The 23660-nt window shown below is 46.5% G+C and overlaps 1 protein-coding gene across 1 annotated transcript in view; it reads left to right on the top strand.

Moving 5' to 3' along the window:
* The window catches only part of FBLN7 (fibulin 7), a 33887-nt gene that overhangs the window by 4919 nt on the left and 5308 nt on the right, over positions 1–23660 (top strand). The window contains exons 2-5 of the mRNA XM_077812086.1: positions 7532–7691; positions 16150–16320; positions 21659–21784; positions 22297–22434. Coding sequence (XP_077668212.1) covers positions 7532–7691; positions 16150–16320; positions 21659–21784; positions 22297–22434 — 595 coding nt within the window. The remainder of the gene's footprint in view (positions 1–7531; positions 7692–16149; positions 16321–21658; positions 21785–22296; positions 22435–23660) is intronic.

Raw genomic sequence — 23660 nt, 5'->3', positions numbered from 1 at the left:
AATGTTGGGTTCTTAATTGTTCTGCCCTCCCTTGCCTGTGATCGAGCTGGGACACCTCATCTTCCATACGTAGCCATCTATATTTTGTGCCTGAATTTTTGTTCCCCGCTTCTTTCAAAGAGGTGGGGGAACAGCACAGATCTTGCTGGTGCTGCTTGTCCATCTAGAAGGAAACGCCCGTGAGCTTTCTAAAGACTGAATGGCTCGGCGTGAGTCAGTCTACTCAGCAGCATGGTAGGAAACAGAATAGGTTCCCCCACCCACCCCTTACGCTTCATGGCCTCCCCAGACTTGGCTTGCCCCATTCTCAACCCTACCCCAAGAGCAGATGGCCGGGGAGTGGAGGAATGGGCAGAGCCTTGGCACATAGACGTAGAAATTCCCTGCTAGTAAGGGCCAGTAGCAAATTCCTGTCCCCGCCGGGGGAAGGGGGGCACAGCTGCCCCACAAATAGCACTTGGGATAAATCCATAATCTAGGCCCAAAAGCAATACTCCATTGGGGGAAGAAAGGAACGTGGGTCACTTCCTACCATGCTGTGGCTCTGGGCATACAGCACTGCTCCAGGGCAGCTGGTTGGAGGGTTATCAGTCGCAAGTGTATTCACAGGAAGGAAAGGGGTGGGCAGACCTGGCGGCAAGGAAGGGTCTCTTATTAATCATAACAGTCATGAGCAGGTTATTTTAAACCACGAGTGGCTGCTTAGACAGTAAAAGTAACTGGAACTGCTTCACAAGGGGGCTAGGAAAAGACTGGTGGGCCTATGGTCGGACGTTTCCCAAATGGTCAGGTCAGTGTCATCATGATGTATCGTTTACTAGCCTTCTCTCAGGCTTGCAGCTCTGCAAATGTGTAACAGGAATTTGTATGAAATGCTGGCAGGTTCCCACTCTGTGAAATACCCTAGCAAAACTGTACAGCGATTGAAGAGGGAGCGTGGCCTGGATGGGGGTGGGGGAAGGAGAGTCTAGTGGTCAGCGCACAGGATGGGGAGCCAAGGGTTCTGGGTATGACTCCCATCTGTCTGTCACTCACACCGCTGGGCAAACTGTTGAACCTCCCCATGCCTTCGTTGGTCCATCGTGGGACTAGGTATAAGATGCACAGCTGCTAGTGAACATCTGGCTTGTACTGCAACCCTCTGTGGAAGGGGCTATCGACGTGCACAGGATCCTTTTGTTGTTTATTTAATGACTACTCAGATAGGCTCCATTTCTCCCCTTCCCTCTCCTCTTCTTGGGCATGAGAAAGAAGTCAGGCTGGGTGATTGCACTCCACTAGGCAGACAGGTCTCTGAGAGCTGGGCTCTGCATGGGTTCCAGCCATAGGGGCGCATGAGGGCAGGGATGGGTCCAGCCAAAGATCCACAGCTAGCTGACCCATCAGCACATGCACACGCCCATCCTGCCTGTGTGGGAGGAGGCCCCATGACCACAGAGGCCCTAGAGCATGCCCGGAGTGGAAGGAGGATTTCAGCTCCTCCTCCCTCTTGAGCTCCTCCAGAGGGTTTGGCATGCTGCGCCCCTTACTCTGCTCTTCATTGAGGTTTCTCGGGATGATTGCAGCACCGGTTGTTTATCCGGATGATCTCGCTCCCTTTGACGAAGAAGCCTCTTGAATGAATGAAACAGAATTTCCAGGCTGGATTCAATGGCACGTTGGAATGATGCCCACCACTGTTCGTTGTGCTCTTCAGTGACTAACGAATGTGCCCTTGGCAGTGATGAGTCTGCAGTTGCTAACCATGTGCTGATTATAAAATCTCCCTGAAGTCAGGGGATCTTGTTGAAAAGTTCCTTGAAGATTTCAGAAACCTTCCCTCGGTTTTCCCTGTTTAAACTGAAATTAAGTTGGGCCATTTCCCGCTTATCTGCTTCAAAGTAACCATGTGTTGGCAGCAGGACTAGTCACCTAGCAAGAATGACCATCATAGATAAACCAGTAAATGCAGCTGCTTTCCAGAGAAGTCTATGGAACAGGCTACAAGTACCGGCAGCTTTGCACAATCCTCATGATACAGCGACAGGAGATGGAGGTGCGCGGCTTCTACCGTGCTAGAGCAGGACTGAAGGGGAGTTTCCACCCACCCTCTGCTGGGCTCTTCACCCAGAGACCTGGAAAAGGAAGAGGATGCCTGGTCTGAGTCTCCAAGCTGTCTCTGCTCCTTTGTCCAAGGCCATTCCTGTTGGTTCTTTCCAGGGTTCTCTGCTCAGCCCCTTGGCTTCATCCTTGCCTTAGTGCCTCCACTTGCCTGTGTCTGGATCTCCAGCCAGACTAAACCACCCCTCCGCAGGGTACCTTCCCATGGCACAATTATCCACTTAGGCTGGGTCGTTTACTCCTCTCTCTGACTCCACAGGGTTTATAGCAAAATCAGAAAGCTCCTTTCCCTTTCTCTCCCAGCATAGCGAGCTCTCTGCCGCAGTCCTGGCTCACAGACGCCCGACCAAGGCACCCTTTCTCAGCCATCTGCCTGCCTCACAGAGGTGCCAGCAAAGAAGCCTAGGACAGTTCCTGCCCCTTCCCAGGCTTGGGCCAGGGGCCTCTTTGCTCTGTGGACCCTACAAACAGGGAGAAGTGAAGTTGCCATGCAAGTCACCCTTTGGCCCAGCAGTAGATCTGGAGCCTTGCAGGCTGGTTTCCTGTTGCAGGAGAAATCAGTGGCGTGGATCTGGGGATGTTCTTGGTGTAACTTGTTCCTTTCATCCACCAGTCCCTGAACAGAGTTGGTCCCAAATGGCATGCGGGCAAGGCCCTTTTCCAGGGAGCTCGGCCCAAACACCAGTGCCTGGCTCCCAGCAAGGGACTCTGCCCCAAGAACTGCCTCTAATTAGTGAAATTAACGCAGAGAGCAAATTCTTTTGTTGATTGTATCAGCTTCCCCAAGGAATCTGCACCACACTACAGCGCCATCCGGTGATCACTCCATAACACTAGCTGGACAGGGCTTTTGGAATCTCCAGAAATAGCTCGGGGTCTAACATTGTTCCTCAGAGAGAGAGCCATGGAGAGGGTGCAGCTTACTTCCCTGCTCTCACCTAGCCAGTTACAGACAGAGATTGTAGCAGAACCAGGCTTAGAGCCCATTTCTTCTGTGTCCCGAGCTAATGCCTTAAGCACCCAAGACTATCATTCTCTTCCTTCGCTGTTTGGTCTGTGCACTGACTGAAGCAGAGGCCAAGTTAAGCAAATACTGTGTGAGCAGGTAGCTAAAGACTGTAGGACAATTCCTATGCGCCCAGTGGTCCTTCTGAAACGCTCTTGACAAGAGGCAGGAACCATATCTTCTCTCTGTTCCCATTGACAAGGGGCATTTCCCAATAGAACAGAAGTTGCTTATTTATGGGGGAAACTGAGTTTTGGTGAGCTACAGAATTGCCTGTTTGGTTCAGGCTTGTTTGGTTTTAAGTTAGTTCTGCTGCATGCTGTCACAAAGATGCATGCCTCCCGGGTGAATCAGTCCCTCCGGCTTCAAACCAGAACTGTTAGCTTCCAGACATAAATCTCACAAGTGTTCCTGGCACCCTAAGAAAGCACAAGACATCTGTTTTCCTATTATTTTGTAAAACTGAAGTGGAATATAGCTCTGGTTCCAAAAGGACTTAACATGAGCTATGGAATCCCTCCCAGGATTTCCAAAGTAATCACAGCCCTTGCTTGTCATACTCCGCATTGAATTATTCTCTTACAAGTAGTTCACAGAAAGCCGTCCTTGAAGTAAGAATTTCTTTATTAGGATGAAGGACTCAAGAGTCTGGTCACATGAAAAGCAAAATCTGCAGAAAGTCTTGATCTGCACCGGACAGATCTTACAAAGAATGTTCCACCAAAGCCACTGGGAGGTTTATCTGGAAGCAGCATCAAGGCTCAAATCTGGAGCCAGATTCAACCCGTAACCCCAATGCTGGGCTAAGCAGGAACACATTCAATCAGCGTGAATCCCAGTAAAACTCATTTCTTTAAGTTCATGAAGATTTTTATCAAGAACTGGGGGTGCAATGTAGCTGGTAGGGTTGATTTTTAGTGTCTGCCCATTGTAATTAGAGGGCAGTGCTAACCAATGAGGACTAAAATATTGGAAAAGGAAGAAAACATGAGTGACTTCCAGCTACAACAGGAAGACTTCTTGTTCAGCTTTGTGTGAGCATGGAAAATAACTCTCCTACGACCAAGATTCCTGATCAGCAGAACAGGATCTCCAGTCTGTCCCCCAAAACACTCTCTCTCTGAGGAGGTATTTTTTTCCACAGTAATAACCCAACCAGGAGAGACAGTTTAACAAATCAAAGGCAATCGGAACGGATTTGGGTCTGGCAGAATGAAACATCGTAACAAGTGATTGCGCAATACTCTGCAAAATACAGAATGACTCCTTTTGGGGAGGTTTGTGTCTTCTACGCCAACATGTGTTTACTGGAAAGGAGTTCTGTGAGACAAGAAACTTCCACTTTGAACTCCTCTCGCACACTTAACAGGTAGATTTATTGATCACTATTGTACAGAGCATCTCCATGGAATGGTACTGGCAGGTTTGAGATCTACTGATGAAAAGTGCTACAGGTGGTATTAACCAGGTGCCGTTGCCTGTGGTGAGATGCTGGCTAGTACCTGTAGCCGGATTCCCAGGTAGAGCAGTGTTTAATGAGCATTGCCGTGGGTCAGTATTCTGGTTGTCATTACCTTGACTAGGAGTCAAGATAATGCCCATATTTGGAGGGCCTAATGTAGAAGTATCTCAAATGGCACACTCTTCCCTCCATGCAGCACCCATTGATGGGAACTGGGGTGGCTTTTCACCTTCTCTGCAGACACCAGGTGATAGTAGCCACCCTGTGCTCTTAAGGGGATAGCTAGTGGACCCACTCCCCAACATCCTGCCTCTTTGCTGGCCCTCTAAATTCCCAGGGTCCAAACTCTGAAAGCTCCCACTGATTACAATGCCTCAGCACCTCTCAGGATATGGATCTGGCCAAGTTGCCACTAGCACGCAGAGGGTACTAAGTGCTAGACTGAGATGGCTGATATTCATGTGGTTCATACCTCTGAGTACACTTGGATCCCCTTTGGTTTCTTTTTCATGTGGACTGATGCACATAAGCAGTGTGCAGGGAATATGGAAGTTAGTAGCATTGAGATTCAGATGGACAAATCCCTGTTCATTGATCTGAAAATCTGCACCACCTGTCTATTCTCCAGGCTTATTCCCCAGAAATTATCATCTTCACTAGTCAGTTTTTGGTGTGAGCCCATTTGGATAAAATGAGAATCGCTCTGGAACCTCAGGAACTGAACTTTTCACAAGATCTGAAATAATTGGGGTGACTTCAGTTTCCATCTTTGCAGACCCCTGCTCACCTGGGTTGTGGAAGGGAAAGCTCTTGAATCTCATAAGAGAGACAAGGTGGGTGGGGTAATATCTTACATTGGACCAACTTCTGTTGTACGTGACCAAACACACCAAGAAATCTCTTCTGTACAGCCAGGCAATCAGATACCACAGAATTTGCTCCAAAGAGAAAGTCCGGGAGATACATCTAAACACACATCTAACTCCCTTCACCAAACAAGAACACCCAACCAGAATAGTAGATCACATCATGCAATGGCCCACCCAAATACCCTGAGAGAACCTTCTTTAATGCAGAAATAAAACCCCCTCCAACAGCACACCCCTAGTTGTCACCTACCACCCCAAACTGGAACCTATATGGGGTATCCTCAAACAACTACAACCCATATTCAGTGGGGACCCCATCCCAAAAGAAATCTTTCCCAGTTCCGTCTTCTGGCCTTCAAACACCCCCCTGCCCCCGCAACCTCTCCAAGCTCATCTGAAGCAAGCCCCCCCACGGACCAGGACACACCAACTCAAAGCAGCACCAGACCCTGCCAGAGCAACAGATCCAAAACCCGTGGACATATTTCCACTGCCATGATGCTCAACACACCTTTCAAGATCCATGGATCCTGCACATACCTATCACAACATGTGGTGTACCTCATCCAGTGCACTAAATGCCCCCATAACAACTATGTGGGTGACACCAGACAATCACTATGTGCTCAAATGAAGTGACACAAACATGATAAAAGATAAAAACACCTTATCACCTCTGGAAACTGAATATAGTTGAGAAACCATCTTGAACAACATCTGTACCTTGCTAGATTGTTGTAGACTTTTAGATGCGCGTTTTCACACTTATTTGCTTGCCACCCTTTCCAACTTTATTCCTTTTGTGTGGCATCCTTTAACCTGTGCCCTATTGTTACTACAGTTGTTTTATCTTTACTATAAACCATATCAGTGCTGTGTTTAAATAGAAGGGTGTATTTACCCCAGTTAAGTTAGTAAGCTGTGATGTGCTTTTGTCTCTTTAGAGGAACAAACAAACCTTTTTAGTTCTCTGAATTGTCCAGGAGAAGACTGGACATTGCAACGCATGTGGATTTGGGATGGGGAGTGTGTTGGGGTCACCTCTCTTGTTATAACCCAGGCTGGTGGAAGCCACAGTAGGGTTGTGGGGCTGTACACAGGTAGCTGGGGTCAGAATTGCAAGACCAGGGCTGTGGCTATACACAGACACCCAGGATGTGACCTGCAGGAGCCCAGGCTGGGAGCTACAGCAGCAAAGCATTGTGAGACCCCCAGGGGTGCATGACAAGTGGTGACATAATACGTCACAGGTCAGGGCATGGCTTTTCTGCCATTTCTTTCTATAAGTTGAATTTGATACATCCTCGGCCACCTCACAAATTCACCTGGCAATTGTCTTTGCTTAGGAAAGGCTCCAGCAATGGGGTGACTGCTGGCCTAGTGCTAGATTGGCAGCGTGACGTAGCACTGGCAGTTAGCCATGCGACAGTGTGCCTGGAACTTGCTGGTGATGCCACATTGACTCGGTCTTTCTGAGGGACTAAACTTCACCAGATTCCCCTTGTGTGTAAATAAAACAGGGTTACAAAATACTGGGGACACGGGGGGATGAGGGTGGGTGAAGGGGTTGCTGATTTTGGCTGGACTTATTCCTGGAGGTTTAGTCACATGACATAATATTTAATTAATTATTAATATCTAATTCCTGGAGACTCCAGGATACTCCCGGAGGGTTGGCAAGGAAGGGGGCACTAGGCGCATCGCTGAGCTGGGGCTGCAGGGAGGAATTGCAGAATGGGACAATGCTGGAGGGGTTGAACTTCTGTTGCTACAGTTAAAAATATGAGTGGATTTTCACAAGCTCATTGAGATTAGTGCGGCACCTCTGGCTGCTCACTCTGGTTACTGTGTTGCAGTTATTTGACAGCGTATACCTGAAAAGGCCTGGGTGTGCCAACGAAACTGCTCAGAACTGCCCTGAACAAACATAGACCATGTACATAGGAGGGAAAGCGGGCGCTGGAATAATTGCTCGCTAATTGTGCTTAATGAGTGGTCCCTCCGTTGCTGGCAGCTGCAGATAAAGGGAGCTAACGCACCGTTGCGTGACGTGCATGCTCAGCGCTGAAACAGCTGTCTCTTTCTTTTTCACAGAACTGTCTCAACAAACAGCAGCTCCTGGCTGCCATCCGCCAAATGCAGCAGTTCTTAAAGGGGCAGGAAACGCGGTTTGCAGAGGGAGTGCGCGTCATGAAGAACCGGCTGATAACTCTGCAGAACTCGGTGACAAAAGCTGCCCCAGACCCACAATCCGGTAAAAACCCACAGCTGGCCTTTCAGCAACAAGAGCAGCCATAGAGCATCTGGCTGTGGTGTACACTAGTACCGACAGGCTGCTTGCCCCCCACCCCCAGGCCCCGGCAGGGAGAGCGAGGGCCTGGCAAGCTAGCTCTTGGCACATCCCGCTGCCCGCCATGTCACACTGCACTATGGACTGCCAAGACCTAGGGATGCGCTGCCCCTCTCTCTTCCCCTCCCCTCATTTTTGGAAGAGAAGGGGAACATGTGTCCCACCCAAATGGCTCCATACATTGTGGGACAGCCCCAATATGCCTTTTCTCCCCAAACCAGTCCATCAGTCTCATCCCATGGTTGTACATGGCACTTTGCACACAGATCGGTAGGTCAGGAATCTGCCCCAAAGTAGCTACAGTCGATCATATTCAGTGCGACATGCTCTTCCCACACAACCAGCTCAAGCCTTATGACCGTATAGTAGCCCATGATCTTAATCTTAGATCTTAAAATTAGGTCAGTATATTTATAGTGCTCTCTCGCTAAATCCTCTTTCCTGTTTCTCTCTCGGGGGGATGCTTGGTCTTCATATAGTGTGGAGACACATGTAGTAATAAATATGTCTCTCCATGGTCTAGAATGATACTCAGTTTTCTCAGCACATGATAAGCAGAAATCATATTTTATGTGAAAAACAATGGCGACTAAAAGCTTTACTTCTCATGCATGGTTTGCAGTGTCACAACACTGTAGAAACTGAAGACTTGTCTACACAGGCACTGTACAGCACTGCAACTGTCTCGCTCAGGGGTGTGAAAAACACCCCCCTGAGCGCTGCAAGTTTCAGCGCTGTAAAGCGCCCGTGTAGACAGTGCACCAGCTGACAGTGCAGACGGCGCTGGGAGCTACGCCCCTCATGGAGGTGATTTTTGAAGAGCGCTGGGAGACTTCTCTCCCAGCGCTCTGCCATGACTACACAAGCCATGTTAAAGCCCTGCCACGGCCGCGCTTTAACCTTACCAGTGTAGACAAGCCCTGAGAGATGTCAGGTGATATTTATAGAAGCATCTTAGGAAAACAAGTCCCATTGAAATTTAAGTCACTTAGGGTCTTTTGAGCCCCCGTCATTCTTACTTAATTCTCTTACGTCTATTGAAAGGAAGGTAGTTTACATATTGACTCTCAAGTTTCCAGGCCTTTTCACTGAGACACTGCGTATCATTTTACATTGCTGGCATCTAAAATTAAAAAAGTCATAGAGGAGCTTTTAAACTAAGGGCTGGGGGGAAAGCTGACAGGTACAGAGGAGAACGCAGTTTGGCCGGAGACATCCCTTAGGGGAGGAGTAAAGGGATACTCAATATACTAGTGAAGAGGAGAGGATAGAAGTTGATCAAGTACGGGTCGGAATTGAAGAGAAACAGTCAAATGAAAAAGAGTCCCATTCAATTACATCACAAGAAGGCAGACAACCAAACGCTGACAAATTTTATACGTCCTTATATACAAATGCTAGAAGTCTAAATATTAAGATGGTGAATTTGAGTGCCTGGTATTAAATGAGGATAGTGATATAATAGGTATCACAGAAATTTGGTGGAACAATTGATAATCAATGGGACACAGTAATACCAGGGTACAAAATGCATTGGAATGACAGAATAGGTCATGCTGGTGTGGGAGAGGCCCTACATGTGAAAGAGAGCATCTTAAGTGAATCAAACTGTACCATAGAATCTCTATGGAGAGAAATTCCATGCTTGAACAATAAGAGTATAGCAGTAGGAATATACTACCAACCATCTGACCAGTATGATAACGGTGATTGTGAAATGCTCAGGGAGACTAGAGAGGCTACAAAACCAGAAAACCCAACAATAATGGGGGATTTCAACTATCCCGATATTGATTGGGAACATGTCGCCTCAGGACGGATGCAGAGAAAATTTCTGGAGACCATTAAATGACTGCTTCTTGGAGCATTTTGTCCTGCTACCCACAAGGGGAGAGGCAATTCTTGATTTAGTCCTAACTGATGCATAGGATCGTGTCCAAGAGATGAATACAGAAACCCACTGCGATAGCATTTAACTTCAAAAAGGAGAACGACACAAAAATGAGGAAATGAGTTAAACAGAAATTAAAAGGAAGAGTCACAAGAGTGAAATGCCTGCAAGCGTCATGGAAACTACTAAAAAAACTCCATAATAGAGGCTCAAACTACAGATATACCCCAAATAAAAAAGAAGTATGATTAAAAAAAGCCACCATAGCTAAACAGGTTTCAGAAGGGTAGCCATCTTAGTCTGTATCCATAAAAACAACGAGGAGTCCTTGTGGCACCTTAAAGACTAACAAATTTATTTGGGCATAAGCTTTTGAGGGATATAGCCCATTTCATCAGATGCATGGAGTGGAACATACAGTAAGCAGGTATAAATATACAGCTCATGAAAAGATGGGAGTTGCCTTACCAAGTGGGGGGTCAGTGCTAACGAGGCCAATTCAGTTAGGGTTGATGTGGCCCATTCTCAACAGTTGACAAGAAGGGGTGAATATCAACAGAGGGAAAATTACTTTTTGTAGTGCTAATGAGGCCAGTTCAATCAAAGTGGATGTGGCCCATTCCCAGCCGTTGACAAGAAGATGTGAGTATCAACAGAGGGAAAATTATTTTTTGTCGTGACCCAGCCACTTACAGTCTTTATTCAGGCCTAATTTGATGGTGTCAAGTTTGCAAATTATTTCCCGTTCTGCAGTTTCTCATTGGAGTCTGTTCATAGCTAAACAGCAGAGGAAGACTCAGAGGCAAAAAGGCATCCCCTAGAAATTGGAAGTCAAATCCTACTGAGGACAATAGAAAGAGGCATAAACTCTGGCAAGTTGACTATAAAAGTATAGTTAGGCAGGCCAAAAAAGAATTTGAAGAGCAACTAATTTTTGTGTCTTTTGCTAACAACAAAATTGTCTATAAGTACATCAGAAGCAAGAAGCCTGCCCAGTAGTCAGTGGAGCCACTGGATCGTCAAGGTGCTAAGGTCGCACTCATAGAAGACAAGGCTGCTGTGGAGAAGCTGAATGAATTCTTTGCATCGCTCTTCATTGCAGAAGATGTGCGGGAGATTCCCACACCTGAGCCATTCTTTTTAGGTGACAAATGTGAGGAACTGTCCCAGATTGAAGTGTCAGTAAAGGAAGTTTGGAACAAATTGATATATTAAATGGTAATAAGTCACCAGGACCAGATGCGATTCACCCCAGAGTTCTAATGGGACTCAGATATGAAATTGCAGAAAAACTAACTGTGGTATGTAACGTATTACTTAAATCAGTCTCTGTATCAGATAACTGGAGGGTAGCTAATGTACTGCCGAGTTTAAAAAAGAAAGTTCCCAAGGTAATCCCGGCAATTACAGCTCGGTAAGCCTAACTTCAGTACCAGGCAAATTAGTTGATACTATAGTAAGGAATAGAATTATAAGACACATAGATGAACACAATATGTTGGGGAAGAGTCAACACAGCTGCACCAATCTATTAGAATTCTTTGAGGGTGTCAGAAAGCATGTGGACAAGGGTGATTCAGTTGATATAATGTACTGAACTTTCAGAAAGCCTTTGACAAGGTCCCTCACCAAAGGCTCTTCAGCAAAGTAAGCTGTCATGGGATAAGAGGGAGGTCATATCATGGATCAGTAACTGTTTGAAAGTTAGGAAACAAAGGGTAGAAATAAATGATCAGTTTTCACAATGGAAAGTGGTAAATAGCAGGATCCCCCCGGGATCAGTACTGGGACCAGGGCTGTTCAACATATTCATAGATGATCTGGAAAAAGGGTGAACAGTGAGGTGGCAAAATTTGCAGATACAAAATTATTCAAGTCAAATCCAAAGCTGACTGCAAAGAATTACAAAGGGCTCTCACTAAACTGGTGACTAGGCAACAAAATGGCAGATGAAATTCAATGTGGATAAATGCAAAGTAATGCACATTGGAAAACATAATCCCCACTATACATAGAAAATGATGGGGTCTAAATTAGCTGTTCCCAGTCAAGAAAGAGATCTTGGAGACATTATGAATAGTTCTCTGAAAACATCCAGTCAATGTGCAGTGGCAGTCAAAAATGCTGATTAGGAAAGGGATAGATAATAAAACAAAAAATATCAAACATCACTTGATATATCCATGGTATGCCCACACTTGAATACTGCATATAGCTTTGGTCACCCCATTGCAAAACTAAGAAGCTATACTTGAATTAGAAAAAGTACACAGAAGTGCAGCAAAAATGATGAGGGGCATGGAAGAGCTTCCATATAAGAAGCGATTAATAAGACTGGGACTGTTCACCTTAGAAAAGAGAGGAATAAGGGGGATAGGATAGAGGTGTATTAAAATCATGAACCGGGTGGCACAAGTAATATAGGAGTGTTATTTTCCTCTTCACATAAGACCCAAACGTGGGCTCACCCAATGGAATTAGTAGATAGCAGGTTTAAAACAAACATATGGAAATACTTCTTCACACAGCACACAGTCAACCTGTGGAAGGAACTCGTTGCTGTGAAGGCCAAAAGGATAATTGAGTTAAAAGAGAATTAGATAAGTTCATGGAGGATAGGTCCATCAATGGCTATTAGCCAAGATGATCAGGGACGGAAGGTCATGCTCTGGGTGTCCCTAAACCTTTGACTGCAAGAAGCTGGGACTGGATGACAGGTGATGGATCACTCACTAATTGCCCTGTTCAGTTTGTTCCCTCTGAGCATCTGGCACTGGCCACTGTTGGAGGATGGGATACTGGGCTAGATGGACCATTGGTCTGACCCAGCATGTCTGTTCTTTTGTTCACATTCTTTTGTTATTACTTGATCTTCATGGTTGTGACTTACATCCATCCAACAAGACCTAAGGGCTGGAGCTCAAGCTAAATGAAATGCGGCTAGAGATAAGGTACACATTTTTAACACAGAATGGGAATTAACCACAGGAACAACTTATGTCACCTGCAGTATGTAAATCAAGCCTGGATGTCTGTCTAAAAAAATCACTGTAGCTCAGACTCAAGTTATTGGGCTGGATGCAGGAGTCACTGGGCAAACTTCTCTGGCCTGGGTGATGCTGGAGGTCAGAGTAGATTATCATAATGGACCTTCCTACCTTGAAATTTATGAGGTGCCTTGCACCTCATTTGCACAGTGCAAATGTCTCCCCAAGGAGCTATGGAGTGGAGAATCAGGCCCTTCCAATGCAGTCTCATATGATTAAACTTTCTAGGGAAGCATGTACAACAATTGTTCTGAGCCAGGAGACTTAGGTTCTTTTCCTAACTCACGACAATGAGATGGAATTGGATGCTACCCTGCTACCGGATGAATAGCCTGTACCTTTTGCGTCAAAGTCTCTTTCACCTACAGAGCAGCAGTATGCACAGAATGAAAGTCTCTCACAACGGCATTTCCATGATTCATAGATTCATAGATTCATAGATATTTAGGTCAGAAGGGACCATTATGATCATCTAGTCTGACCTCCTGCACAACGCAGGCCACAGAATTTCACCCACCACTCCTACAAAAAAAACCTCACACCTATATCTGTGCTATTGAAGTCCTCAAATTGTCCTCAAAAAATGAGAGACGTGATCTGTACATGTATGGTCAAAATGTGGTCATTTTATCAACTCAGCCAACAAGTTGCTTTCAGAAGCCCTTATGGTGAGCTCTGAAACAACTCCAACATAGCACTAATTCTGATCTCCCAGACATCCATGGAAAGTCTCACATTAGGTTCAATCCAGCTCCCACTGAAATTAAACTGTCAAAGGATGTTCCTGGCAAATGTTACCCCTCTGTTCTAACTTTTGCCAGTCACTGTCCATCTCTCTTCCACTGCAGGGTTCTTTTCTGGGTGTTGTTTGGCCCAGGCACGAGCAGACAGGGCATGTCATCTATTGTAAGTAGAATGCACATCCAAATGGCAAGGTGTAAATGAAAAGCCCTATGGTTTCCTTTTCAGTTTTATGGTATCGTTTGGATGTTACTGATTCACTTTCTTATCTGACATTGCTGTAACGTAACAGAATTGATAGTGCACTAAATGGCATACCCAGAACCAAGAGCTTTGACTTAGCAGAAGTGCCTTTGGCCAAACACCTTCACAACGCAGGTGAAGATTCGGATAGCTGGCCTTATCTCCGAGAGCTGGCTGAGTGTTATCTGGGAGCTTTGCCACTGCGGGTGAAGAGTGTCTGAGAACATTTCTGAGAATGCCGAATACAATTCACTGCTGCCCTGTGATGCTAATAAAACAACGGAACAGTGAACGAAGTCAAACTGACAGGCTGGAACGCACACTCAAGAAATCCCAGTAGCCTTTCTCCAGAGCTGACTCGCCTCTGGGAGCCTGCAAACCCCGCCCCACTCAGGTTCCCCCACCCTCCGCTCTGCTAATGGTACAACAATAGCCCTTTCATTCACAGACCTCTTTACCTTCTGCGCTGCTGCCCCTCTGCCTGGAATGGCCTCCCAACGCCTGTCACCCGGCTGGGGTGGCGCCCTTGGAGAACCCCACTCCGCAGGTGCTGGGTGAGCCTTCGAAACCATCTCACCTTTTACCAGCCGTTTGAAACATTAACGGCGGTGACACAAACCAGCCCCTGCCACAGTCCCTCTTGCTGCTGCCCTGGACTTGCAACAGGGAGGCATTCAAGGGGGGGCACGTTTACATAAAGCACCGGAGCTAGGACACTGGGATATTGAGCCGCTCCATGGGGGCTGGCGCTGTTGGCATCACCATGCATTCGGGTACGGCCGTTCATTATGGGCTCACACACTGGATCCCTGCCTCGTTCAGTGGGCAGGTTGGACACACAAGGAGGCTGAATGAAGCTTGCATGGGCCTCCAGAGATCTGACACTTGTGACTGTTGATTGCTTGACATGGCAACCTAAACTTTTCACACAGTTTGTGCAGGTGTGAGATCCCCTGCCTATTGGAGTCAGTGGCAGGAAGCATTACACCCTGTAGCGTTGGCAGGATCAGGTCCTCAAAAGTATAGGCCGCAGAGCCAGAGGGGCCTCTCAGGCCATGGGCCAACCGCTTTTTGGGCAGGCCGCATCTGAGTGGTGCTGCGACCCTGCACTGTCATGACAGCAGTGCCGGCAGGCCAAAGTTAAGAGAGTGAGGTTGCGACCTGGCACGCAGGGTGGCAGCACCACGCGGATTTGGAGGGGGTGGGTGTAGGGACTCATGGGCCGGGGGAGTCAGACCGCTGGGGGAGAGGCACGTGAAACAGCAAGGGGAGGGTTGGGGGGAATCTATGCCCCACCACGCTACGTGGCGCTCTACAGCCCCTGCTTAAGAGGTGCTTTTTTGGCATCTAGCAAGGGGGCGTTTTACTCACCGCACAGACGCGTTTCTCACTCTGGGGAAAGTGAAGCAGCTTCATGTAAAACAGAAAGATGGCCAGATTTGCTGCTGCTCTAAACTGACTTCAAGGGTGCGGCACCGGTTTACTCCAGCAGAAGATTTGGCCCAGAGCGTGTAACCATAAGGCAATTTTTACAATTGCATGTTATCAAATGCTTCATCCAGCCAATGGCTACTCAGAGCAGGGACCTCCCAGACAGTACAAGTAGGGATGTCATGGAGTCTTCCGTTGCGAGGTATCAGCTCATTCTTTCTTTCCTTTCCTACATGACTAACCGTCGGGGCACTAAGATAATTCTGTCATGAAATAGGCCAGCGGGCTCTGAACGCCAACCTATTATTGATGTGCTGATTTTCTTTGCTGAGGACAGAGCATTCTTTAATGGTACAGCTATTTCACTCTCCCCGTGTGGTTTGTGGATTTTTTGTAAATGTCAATACTTCACTTTTCTTTTTTGCTTTCAGTCAGAAGACAGCATCTGGAGGAGTGGGCTCTGCCAGCTGATGTTTCATACACTTTTTCTCTGTTGATTATTTCATACATAATGTAAAATAAACTGTGTATTTTGGGGGCAGATTCTGAGGGCCTTTGTCTAGTTGAATAATGCCTTACTCTGAGAGTAACCCTACTGAAGTCAATGGAACCACTTCCAGCCTCAAATATCGCTCGCTATGAATAAAGGTCTTAGTATCTGGCCTGTTCTTCATAAAATTCTCCTTTGTGAGGATCCATGTCAGATTCTAGGTCTTTCACTATTTAAACACAGGAGGCACGGCATGGCTTGACCAACACCCCAGGGTAACAACTACCTCAGTGATATCTCTGTTGATCCTGAAAAAGGCATCTTGCCTAACTAATCTAGAAACTATGCTGTAGGTTTCCACAATTGCTCAGGCTGTCCGAGGTGGTCACTTTGTTACTCCATGGGAACAATACTGAGCTGAGAGGCAGAAGACTGTAAGCCAGCTGGCTGTCCGAGTACTCCAGGGGTGGTTAGCATACTGAGTATTTAACGTCAGCATTTCCCACTGTGCTTTTGCAGTGTCCTGCCCTGCACTGGATGCCCCCGTGGATGGCAGAAGATTTGGTACCAAGTACTTTGTGGACCATGAAGTCCATTTCACCTGCGAACCTGGTTTTCAGCTCACTGGTTCCAGCACCCGAGTGTGTCAGGCAAATGGCAGCTGGACTGGAGAAGCACCGCGGTGCAAAGGTACTTTGCCTTTTCATGCCCTTGGTTTGAGTGTGTGAGCCCATCTTCATGTCACTGCACAGGCCCATGCATGCCATGGTTAGAGAACAAAACCAGTGTAGCTACCCTACTGTAAAGTGTCATAACTCGTTAGTGTGGATGGTTGGTGTGCAGGAAAGACTAATGCATAGCCTGGGTTCTCTTTGATGCTATTGCTTCCCCTTGGCTTGTCAGTTATCTCCCCAACTTCAGCTTCTTGCATAGTAAGTGTGGTAATGAGGGGGGGAGGGGTTGTTTTATCCATTAAGGATTCTTCTCCTGAATCTTAGCAACCTTACGCTCTTTACGGGCTGGTCCTGTGACCTCGGCATTTAGCTTAGTGATGTTCTGTTCTTTACAAATGCCAACTCCCCAGGGACAGGAGATGTGGAGATGCCACAGCTGGTCCTCTCCTGCCTGCAGAACTCACAGCTGGCCTTTGCAGGTCTCAGCAAGCCCATGCATTTGGAGCTGTGCTTGGACAGTCTCCACTGAACTGGAAAAGTCATTCAGTGTGTCCCCCTCTTCAGCACTGAATAATAATGGTTGGGTACGTTGCATTGTGTACCAGTAGTTCGGCTGGTTTCCAGCTCTGCGTAACAGGGGTCCCAGGCTCTAACAGTGAACCTTGCATCTGTTCCACTTTTCTCGTCCTGAGTCCATGTGAGTTTCATTTATTGTGCTCAGGGCTGAAGCTCTGAGCACAAAACCAACTCCTTAATAGACAGTTTATTTCATAACAATAAATATCAGGGTCTGAAGCAGCTGGCGCATCACATTCATAATAATTCCCCTCAGATGCTTATTTGGACGGCTGCCTTTCTGTCCAACATGTGATTGATTCGAATTGGCAAACAAGAAAATTATATCTAATTACCTCTATTAAAAATAATTTCCTGGGCAGAAATATGTTTCGTGGTGGTTAGCAGGCATTTGGCTTAATGCGGTTGCACAAAAAAGGATTTTTTGTTTTTTTTTCAAAGTATGTTTTCCAAAACCACAAGACTGATTGAAACTAGTATTCAAAGCCTACAGCGCCCACTGTGGCGCTCTGACCACCGAAGTAACTCAGCAGAAATACAATCCCCACAAATTGCCATGCAGCGCAAAGAAAGACTTTGCCCCGATGCAGCACTCCTGCGCTCAGGGGCACTGTTCTCAGTGTGGGGTCGCAGGTTCTGTTCCCAGCTCTCTGCCACTCAGTCATTTTGTGACTCTGTGCAGCTCGTTTAACGTCTCTATGGCTCTGTTCCCTCCTCTATATAATGGGGAGATGACACACCCACAGGGAGATCCTCAGCTGAAAGACCCTCTCTACGTGCAATGGCTGGAGAATACATTTACTTTGAAACTGTTGCTCTCCCAGGTATATTTCTAATTCATAGATACGTTATTGTAACGACATCTGAGCTTTCTATCAGCAGGATCCATGCTCTTGTCTTCCTTTTGAGCCAAATTCTGATCCAATTTACACCCGTTTAAAATTGGCATAACGCATTGTCATGTAACATGTCTCTCATTTCGAGGATACTGGTTATTCTTCCTGTTAAAACACTGTGTATTTCAGGGATGTGGCACAGGTGGGAGGCGCTAGTTTGCAAGGGCACTTTTATACCAGTTTGTCCTCTGGCACCAAGTGTTTTTCAAGATTGACCCTCCAAAGTAGCACGCGCGAGCCCGTGGAGCCAGGGCTGTTTGCCAGGTGGGAATGGAGAATCACTGTGGCGCTGGGGAAGGCCCACATGTAATTTATGCAAGGGCTCCTCCACTGCAGAGAACCAGATGCTCCCCTGGTTAGGGAGAAAAGTTTGGAAATGCCTCCCAAGTGTCCCCCGAAGGCTCGGAAACTAGAGGTTAAATAAAAAGAACCCAAAATGTATTAGGGATTTTTTTTTTTAACCTCATGATTTTTTAAACCACTCTTATGATTTTTGAAGCCCTAACTCACGATTTTTGACCACTTGGGGCACTGGGAAACACGTCTCACCATCACATGCTTTGCATTGGGAATGGCCCAGATCGCACCAAAAGGCAGCTCTTTTAAAAACCTTTCCCCTGAGGAAGATACCCAGGATTGCTCAGTGCCTCATGCATATTTCTTCTCAGCACTGCTCAGACTCTGGCGCATCAGCCTGATCACAGAGAAAGAAGGAACATTTCGGAGGGGTTCTTTGTTAAAATATTGGCAGCTCTTCACAGTAACCCACCCTGGAATCCCTCCTGAAGCAGTCAACATCGCTCCCTTGCGAGGGTGACCAGATAGCAACTGTGAAAAACTGGGTTGGGGGTAATAGGCGCCTATATAAGAAAAAGTCCCAAAAAACGGGACCGTCCCTATAAAAACGGAACATCTGGTCACCCTATCCCTTGCCCTTGTCATTCCCAGAGCTGCGCTGGGCTTTGTTCCCTTTGGAATGCAACATTTTGAATCATTCCAAAGAAACGCTGTTGAACAGCATTTCTAGAAACTGTGCACGAGTCGATCACAAGACACTAACATCTGCTTTCACTTAATGCGCATGGACCTGCCAAAGATTCCCCATTAAGAAACACCTATGGGAGAAGAATGATTTATGCTAGATAAACCTCCCACTGAACCACTCCTAACATGGATGCTTCAGCCAGGAAGCCAATGAACTTACATTGGCTGCTCTATATTCAGAGTTTTAACCTAGAATGGCAGAAACATGCTTGCCCTGATTTGGATATTTCCATCTTTATACAAGGCAGCATTGCCTAATGGTTAGAGCACTGGGCTGTGACTCAGAAGACCTGCTGTTTTACTTCCAGCTCCACCACTGACTGGCTGAGTCAATGTGGGCGAGTCACTGCATCGCCCTCTGCCTTGGTTTCCCTATCTGTAAAATGGGGATAATTTACTGATTTCCTTTGTAAAGTGTTTTGAAATCTACTGATGAAAAGTGCCAGAGAAGCACTAAGTATTACTAGTAATTATGCTCTTTTAGGCATGGGCTTAAGAGTTCTTAAAGAAAAATGAAAACCCAAAACCCAAGCTCCCCAGGAACCCCAAAGATAAGCTGAGAAAGAGAGCAGAGCCTCACAGGCCTGCTAAAACCAAACTCTTGGCCAGGCGTAAAGTAAATGATCCTGATAATAAACTATCTTTAAAGCAACATGAACTGTTTAAAGTTGGAGGGCTGTGAACATGGGCACCTGCTTTGCTTATAAAGTGTTCACTGGTTTTAAAACAATCCTACAAGGCTATACACAATCAGAACATGAATTACGGCCCAGCAACACCTATAAGCAAACACTTCAGAATCACAAAGTCACTGACTGCACTGCTCCCCCAGCTGATCTTTAGGGATCTTTGGTGCCTCCCACTGAGAAATCTGTGTTCTCCTTTTGCTAAGAGAGCGAGCCATCTCGTATCATATTTGTCATTAAGCTTATAAGGAGTTTGTCCACCTCAGAAACTTCCCACAGAACTCACCCCGGTTGGCATGTGGAGTGGCTTGCTGGGGGAGCTCAAGCTCAGAGCAGAGTCATGGGAGAGAGTTTGAAAAATAACCCCTGCCACCTGCTATGCGTGAGTCTTTTTAGTACCAGCCCTTCCATGCCTGGCAATTCGCAGGGAAGGATTGAATTTGAGTGTTAATTTAAAGTCAGGCGTGTATTTAGGTTTGATGCCACGTGAGACACATCATGTATTTGTTCTGGATAAAGCCTATGTTTGTATCAGTCTTTTGGATCCTAAAATGGTCCCCTATGGCCAATATACTTTTTATAGCCTGGGTAGTTGACATTCATGCAATGGGGCTCACAAGGTTTAAATAGCTTGGAGCTCTGCAGGTTGAAAGTGTTGTTTGTTTAAGGAAATTCCACCACATTGTCTAAAATGCTAATGGACTATTAAGCTCCCAACATATACCCCCTGCATTGCTGAAATCACAGAGTGCTGTAGCAGTCTATTATGAAGTGTCTAAAGAGATGAACTCAGCCATACTAGATAAGCTGACAGCCTGGACTGTCTGTAGAAAGAGAATAGAATGAGCTGGGGATAAGGACAGAGAGCCATTTAATCTTCCCAGGCTTGGTATGTAGATGAGAAATAAAGGAGGCTTTATGTAGCCTTCCTTGACATGAAAATGCTTGGCAACCAATGAAACCCTGCATTCCTTTGCTGAACACCTGTGCAGCGACTGTCGTGCATTCCACTTCGGGACATGTTGTCTCCCCCCGCAGCTTGTAGGCCAGGTGTTAGTGCGGCCCACTGCACACAATCACTGCAGAGAGCAAGTGAGATGAGAAATTTGGATCTCCGCTGGCAGCAAATTCAAGGAAGAGGTCGGTTAATGCTCTCTCACGTCTTGGTCAATAACTTCATGCTCTAGCAGTCCTGAAATATTTAGAATATGCTATTGATGACCAAGCAAGCTCGGCTGTTGGCATGTGCTTAGGAATTGCTAGCCATGCGGCATTCATCGCCTGCTTCTTCACTGCCACTCCTTTGAACTAATGAGTTAGGAAGAGAATATGCCGGGCAGGGATGAAAATATGGCTTAGGTGAACAGGACTTTGGGAGTATTCAGACCAAACTCAGCAAGTACTTCAGGCTGCATCTGTCCTGTTGAACTCTTTGTTGTTTCCAAAGCTGGGGGTTGTCCCAACTTAGGCCAACATGATCCTGGGGCGGAGGTGTGACTAACTGCGCGGGGTTCTGTGGTCTGTGTTTGACCATTTACGATAGCTTTTAGACTGATTCTGCAAAAGATGGGGCCAGTCATAGCAAAGGGGTTGCTTGCTAGTAAAAATGATTTGAAAAGATCCTTTGGGAGGTTTCTTACTTTGGAGATACAGTTAGACAAGCTGCACCGGCAGAAATACACCTCCTGACCTGAAACAGCCGAACAAACAGAATGGTCACAGCGCTAAAGCCATCAAGCTACTCTGTGGGTAGTCATGTGGGGCACTCACAATGTGGCTTGGCAAGGAAAGGCGTGCTTAAAAATTAAGGCCAAGATTTTAAAAAATGGTGGGGGGAACCTCAACTTAAGCTCCTAAATCCCTATTCTAGGCTCCTAAATCCTTCCTTTTCAAAAGCACTTATCACCCAGCACCCCCCATTAACATTTATGGAGGTCTTCGGAGCCTAAATGTCAGCACCCATTTTTAAAATCCTGATTTAAATGTATTATTATTATATTTCATGCATTATTAAAATTACGGGCTTGATCGCGCAGTCCTTACTCAGGCAAAGCTCCCACTGACATCCATTGAAGGACAGCAAGGTCACGCCTTACATTAGGAAAGATAGAACCAGTGTAGTTTGTTTTTTAAAAATGTTTTTTCCCCTTAGTGATCAGCAAATGCTCGAGCAATCCCTGCCAGAATGGTGGAACTTGTGTGGATGGAATAAACCAGTACAAGTGCATTTGTCCTCAAGGGTGGACTGGTGAGAACTGCCAGTACCAGTCACAAACAGGTATGTAACCTGGTGAGGTGTGAAAGAGAAAGAGACTCGAGCAAGGCAGACAACGAATTACAAGGCAGAAGCCCCTGCCCATTCTCAGATATCAACCTTCCATTGTGGTAGCACTGAGAGGCCCACTCCCATTGTTCAGGGCGCTGTACAAACACTGAACAAAAGGAGAGTCCTTGCCCCTGCGTTTCCAAAGACTGTGCACTTTCAAAAATCTGACCCTATCTCATCAAGGAGGAGAAAAAATGTCAAAGTATAATTCCCAGTGATTTTCAATAAGACTTAAGCTCCTCGGGGCGAGATTTTTAAAAGTATTTGGGTGCCAAAAGATGCATAGAGGCATCTAGTGGAATTTTCAAAAGGGCCTTTAAAGATCTAGGCCTAAGTGCTTAAGTTGCATTTGAAAATGGGACTGAGACTCCTAAGTGATTTAGGTACTTTTGAAAACGTTACTGCAGGCCTGTGAGCCAGGTGTCCAAGAAGCACTTTAAAGTTTCCTGTCTTCTCTCTTTTAGTCCCACCTGCATGGAGTGTTACAAACGACCCAGCTTTCAGTCGCAAGCCACGCTGTGCCAAAATCGACAGGACCCAACACTGCAGCTGCGAAGCCGGCTTCCACATGAGCGGCACGGCCGACAACAGCATATGTCAGGGTAGGAGATGAGCAGAAATATCCACCGGCAGCTTTCACCAATCTGCTGCCCAATGCACACACAGCACATCTAAGCAGCTGAATATTCATTAGCTGCAGCAGCTTTTATGGATGATTGCCATGGAGAGGGCTGCTTGGAAGAGGCTAAGGCTTTGTCTACGCTGGACTTTCGTCGGCAAAACGTTTGTCGTTTAGGAGTGTGAAAAAACACCCCCCACAAACGACAAAAGTTTTGCCGACGAAAAGCGCCTGCTTGAACAGCACTGTGTCAGCAGGAGGGTGCTCCTGCCGACAAAGCTACTTCTGCTCTCGGGGGGTGGAAGGTTTTTGTCGGCGGGAGAGCTCTCTCAGCCTGACTGTGTTCTATTTGCTGATGGCTGGTATCTAGCTGGTATTGAACTGGCCTTATTGACTGTAGTTGCTCAACAGAGCTGCCTTTTTCCTTTAACTGTATAGATTGCATCATGGCAAGAATATGGCACAAGACTCTGTACATTTCTATTCAGCACCTTACGGTAGGGGAGGAACCCATCCCTGGACCTCCTAGAAGCTCTAGAATGTCACTAGCCAGTATTCAGACGTGACTGGTGATTTGGGGTGCCTCCCTGGGGGCACCTTTGAGGGCCCTGGTGTTCGGAGGGCAGGTGCTCCAGCGTGTTCTGCACATCAGGCTCCTTTAAGGTTTCTCAAGACGGGTACCCAAAAATGGAGGCTCCTCCAATCCCTAGTCACTTCTGAAAGTCCTGGGTGATCTGGCTTAACAACATGTGGGCTGGATGGGCGCCATTCCCCAGGGCCTCCAGATATCCCGGCGGTGCTCTTTCACATGGCGGGAACATTTTCCCTCCTTTCTTTTTGCTCGGAGACATCTCTTTTGCCTTATTTCTTTTTTCTTTTTTATTTTATTTTATTTTATTTTATTTCTTATTTCTTTTTTTTTTTTTAACATTGCACTGAGCTATGTGCTGAAGCTATGATCTCCACCTAGGTCTGTGCTCTGGTCTCATTTCATAAATGAAGGTGCTTGGAGACAGTACTTGGACAGGAGACCGCTGAGGAGAATCCAGGCGCTTCAGGAGATGACATTTTCCCTCTGAGTCAGTATGGGACCAGTGTCCCAACATGTTGTTCAGAGACTCTGTGCTTCTGGAGGTGCCATCTTTTGGCTCAGACACACAATCAAGGTCTTTGTAGCCATTTAAGACCTCCTGGCATTTTTTTGCAAGC

Source organism: Eretmochelys imbricata, chromosome 3 (genome assembly GCF_965152235.1).
Source record: "Eretmochelys imbricata isolate rEreImb1 chromosome 3, rEreImb1.hap1, whole genome shotgun sequence".
Classification (NCBI taxonomy): Eukaryota; Metazoa; Chordata; order Testudines; family Cheloniidae; genus Eretmochelys; species Eretmochelys imbricata.
The sequence above is the reverse complement of the archived record's forward strand: the minus strand, read 5'-3'. Positions and strand labels throughout refer to the sequence as shown.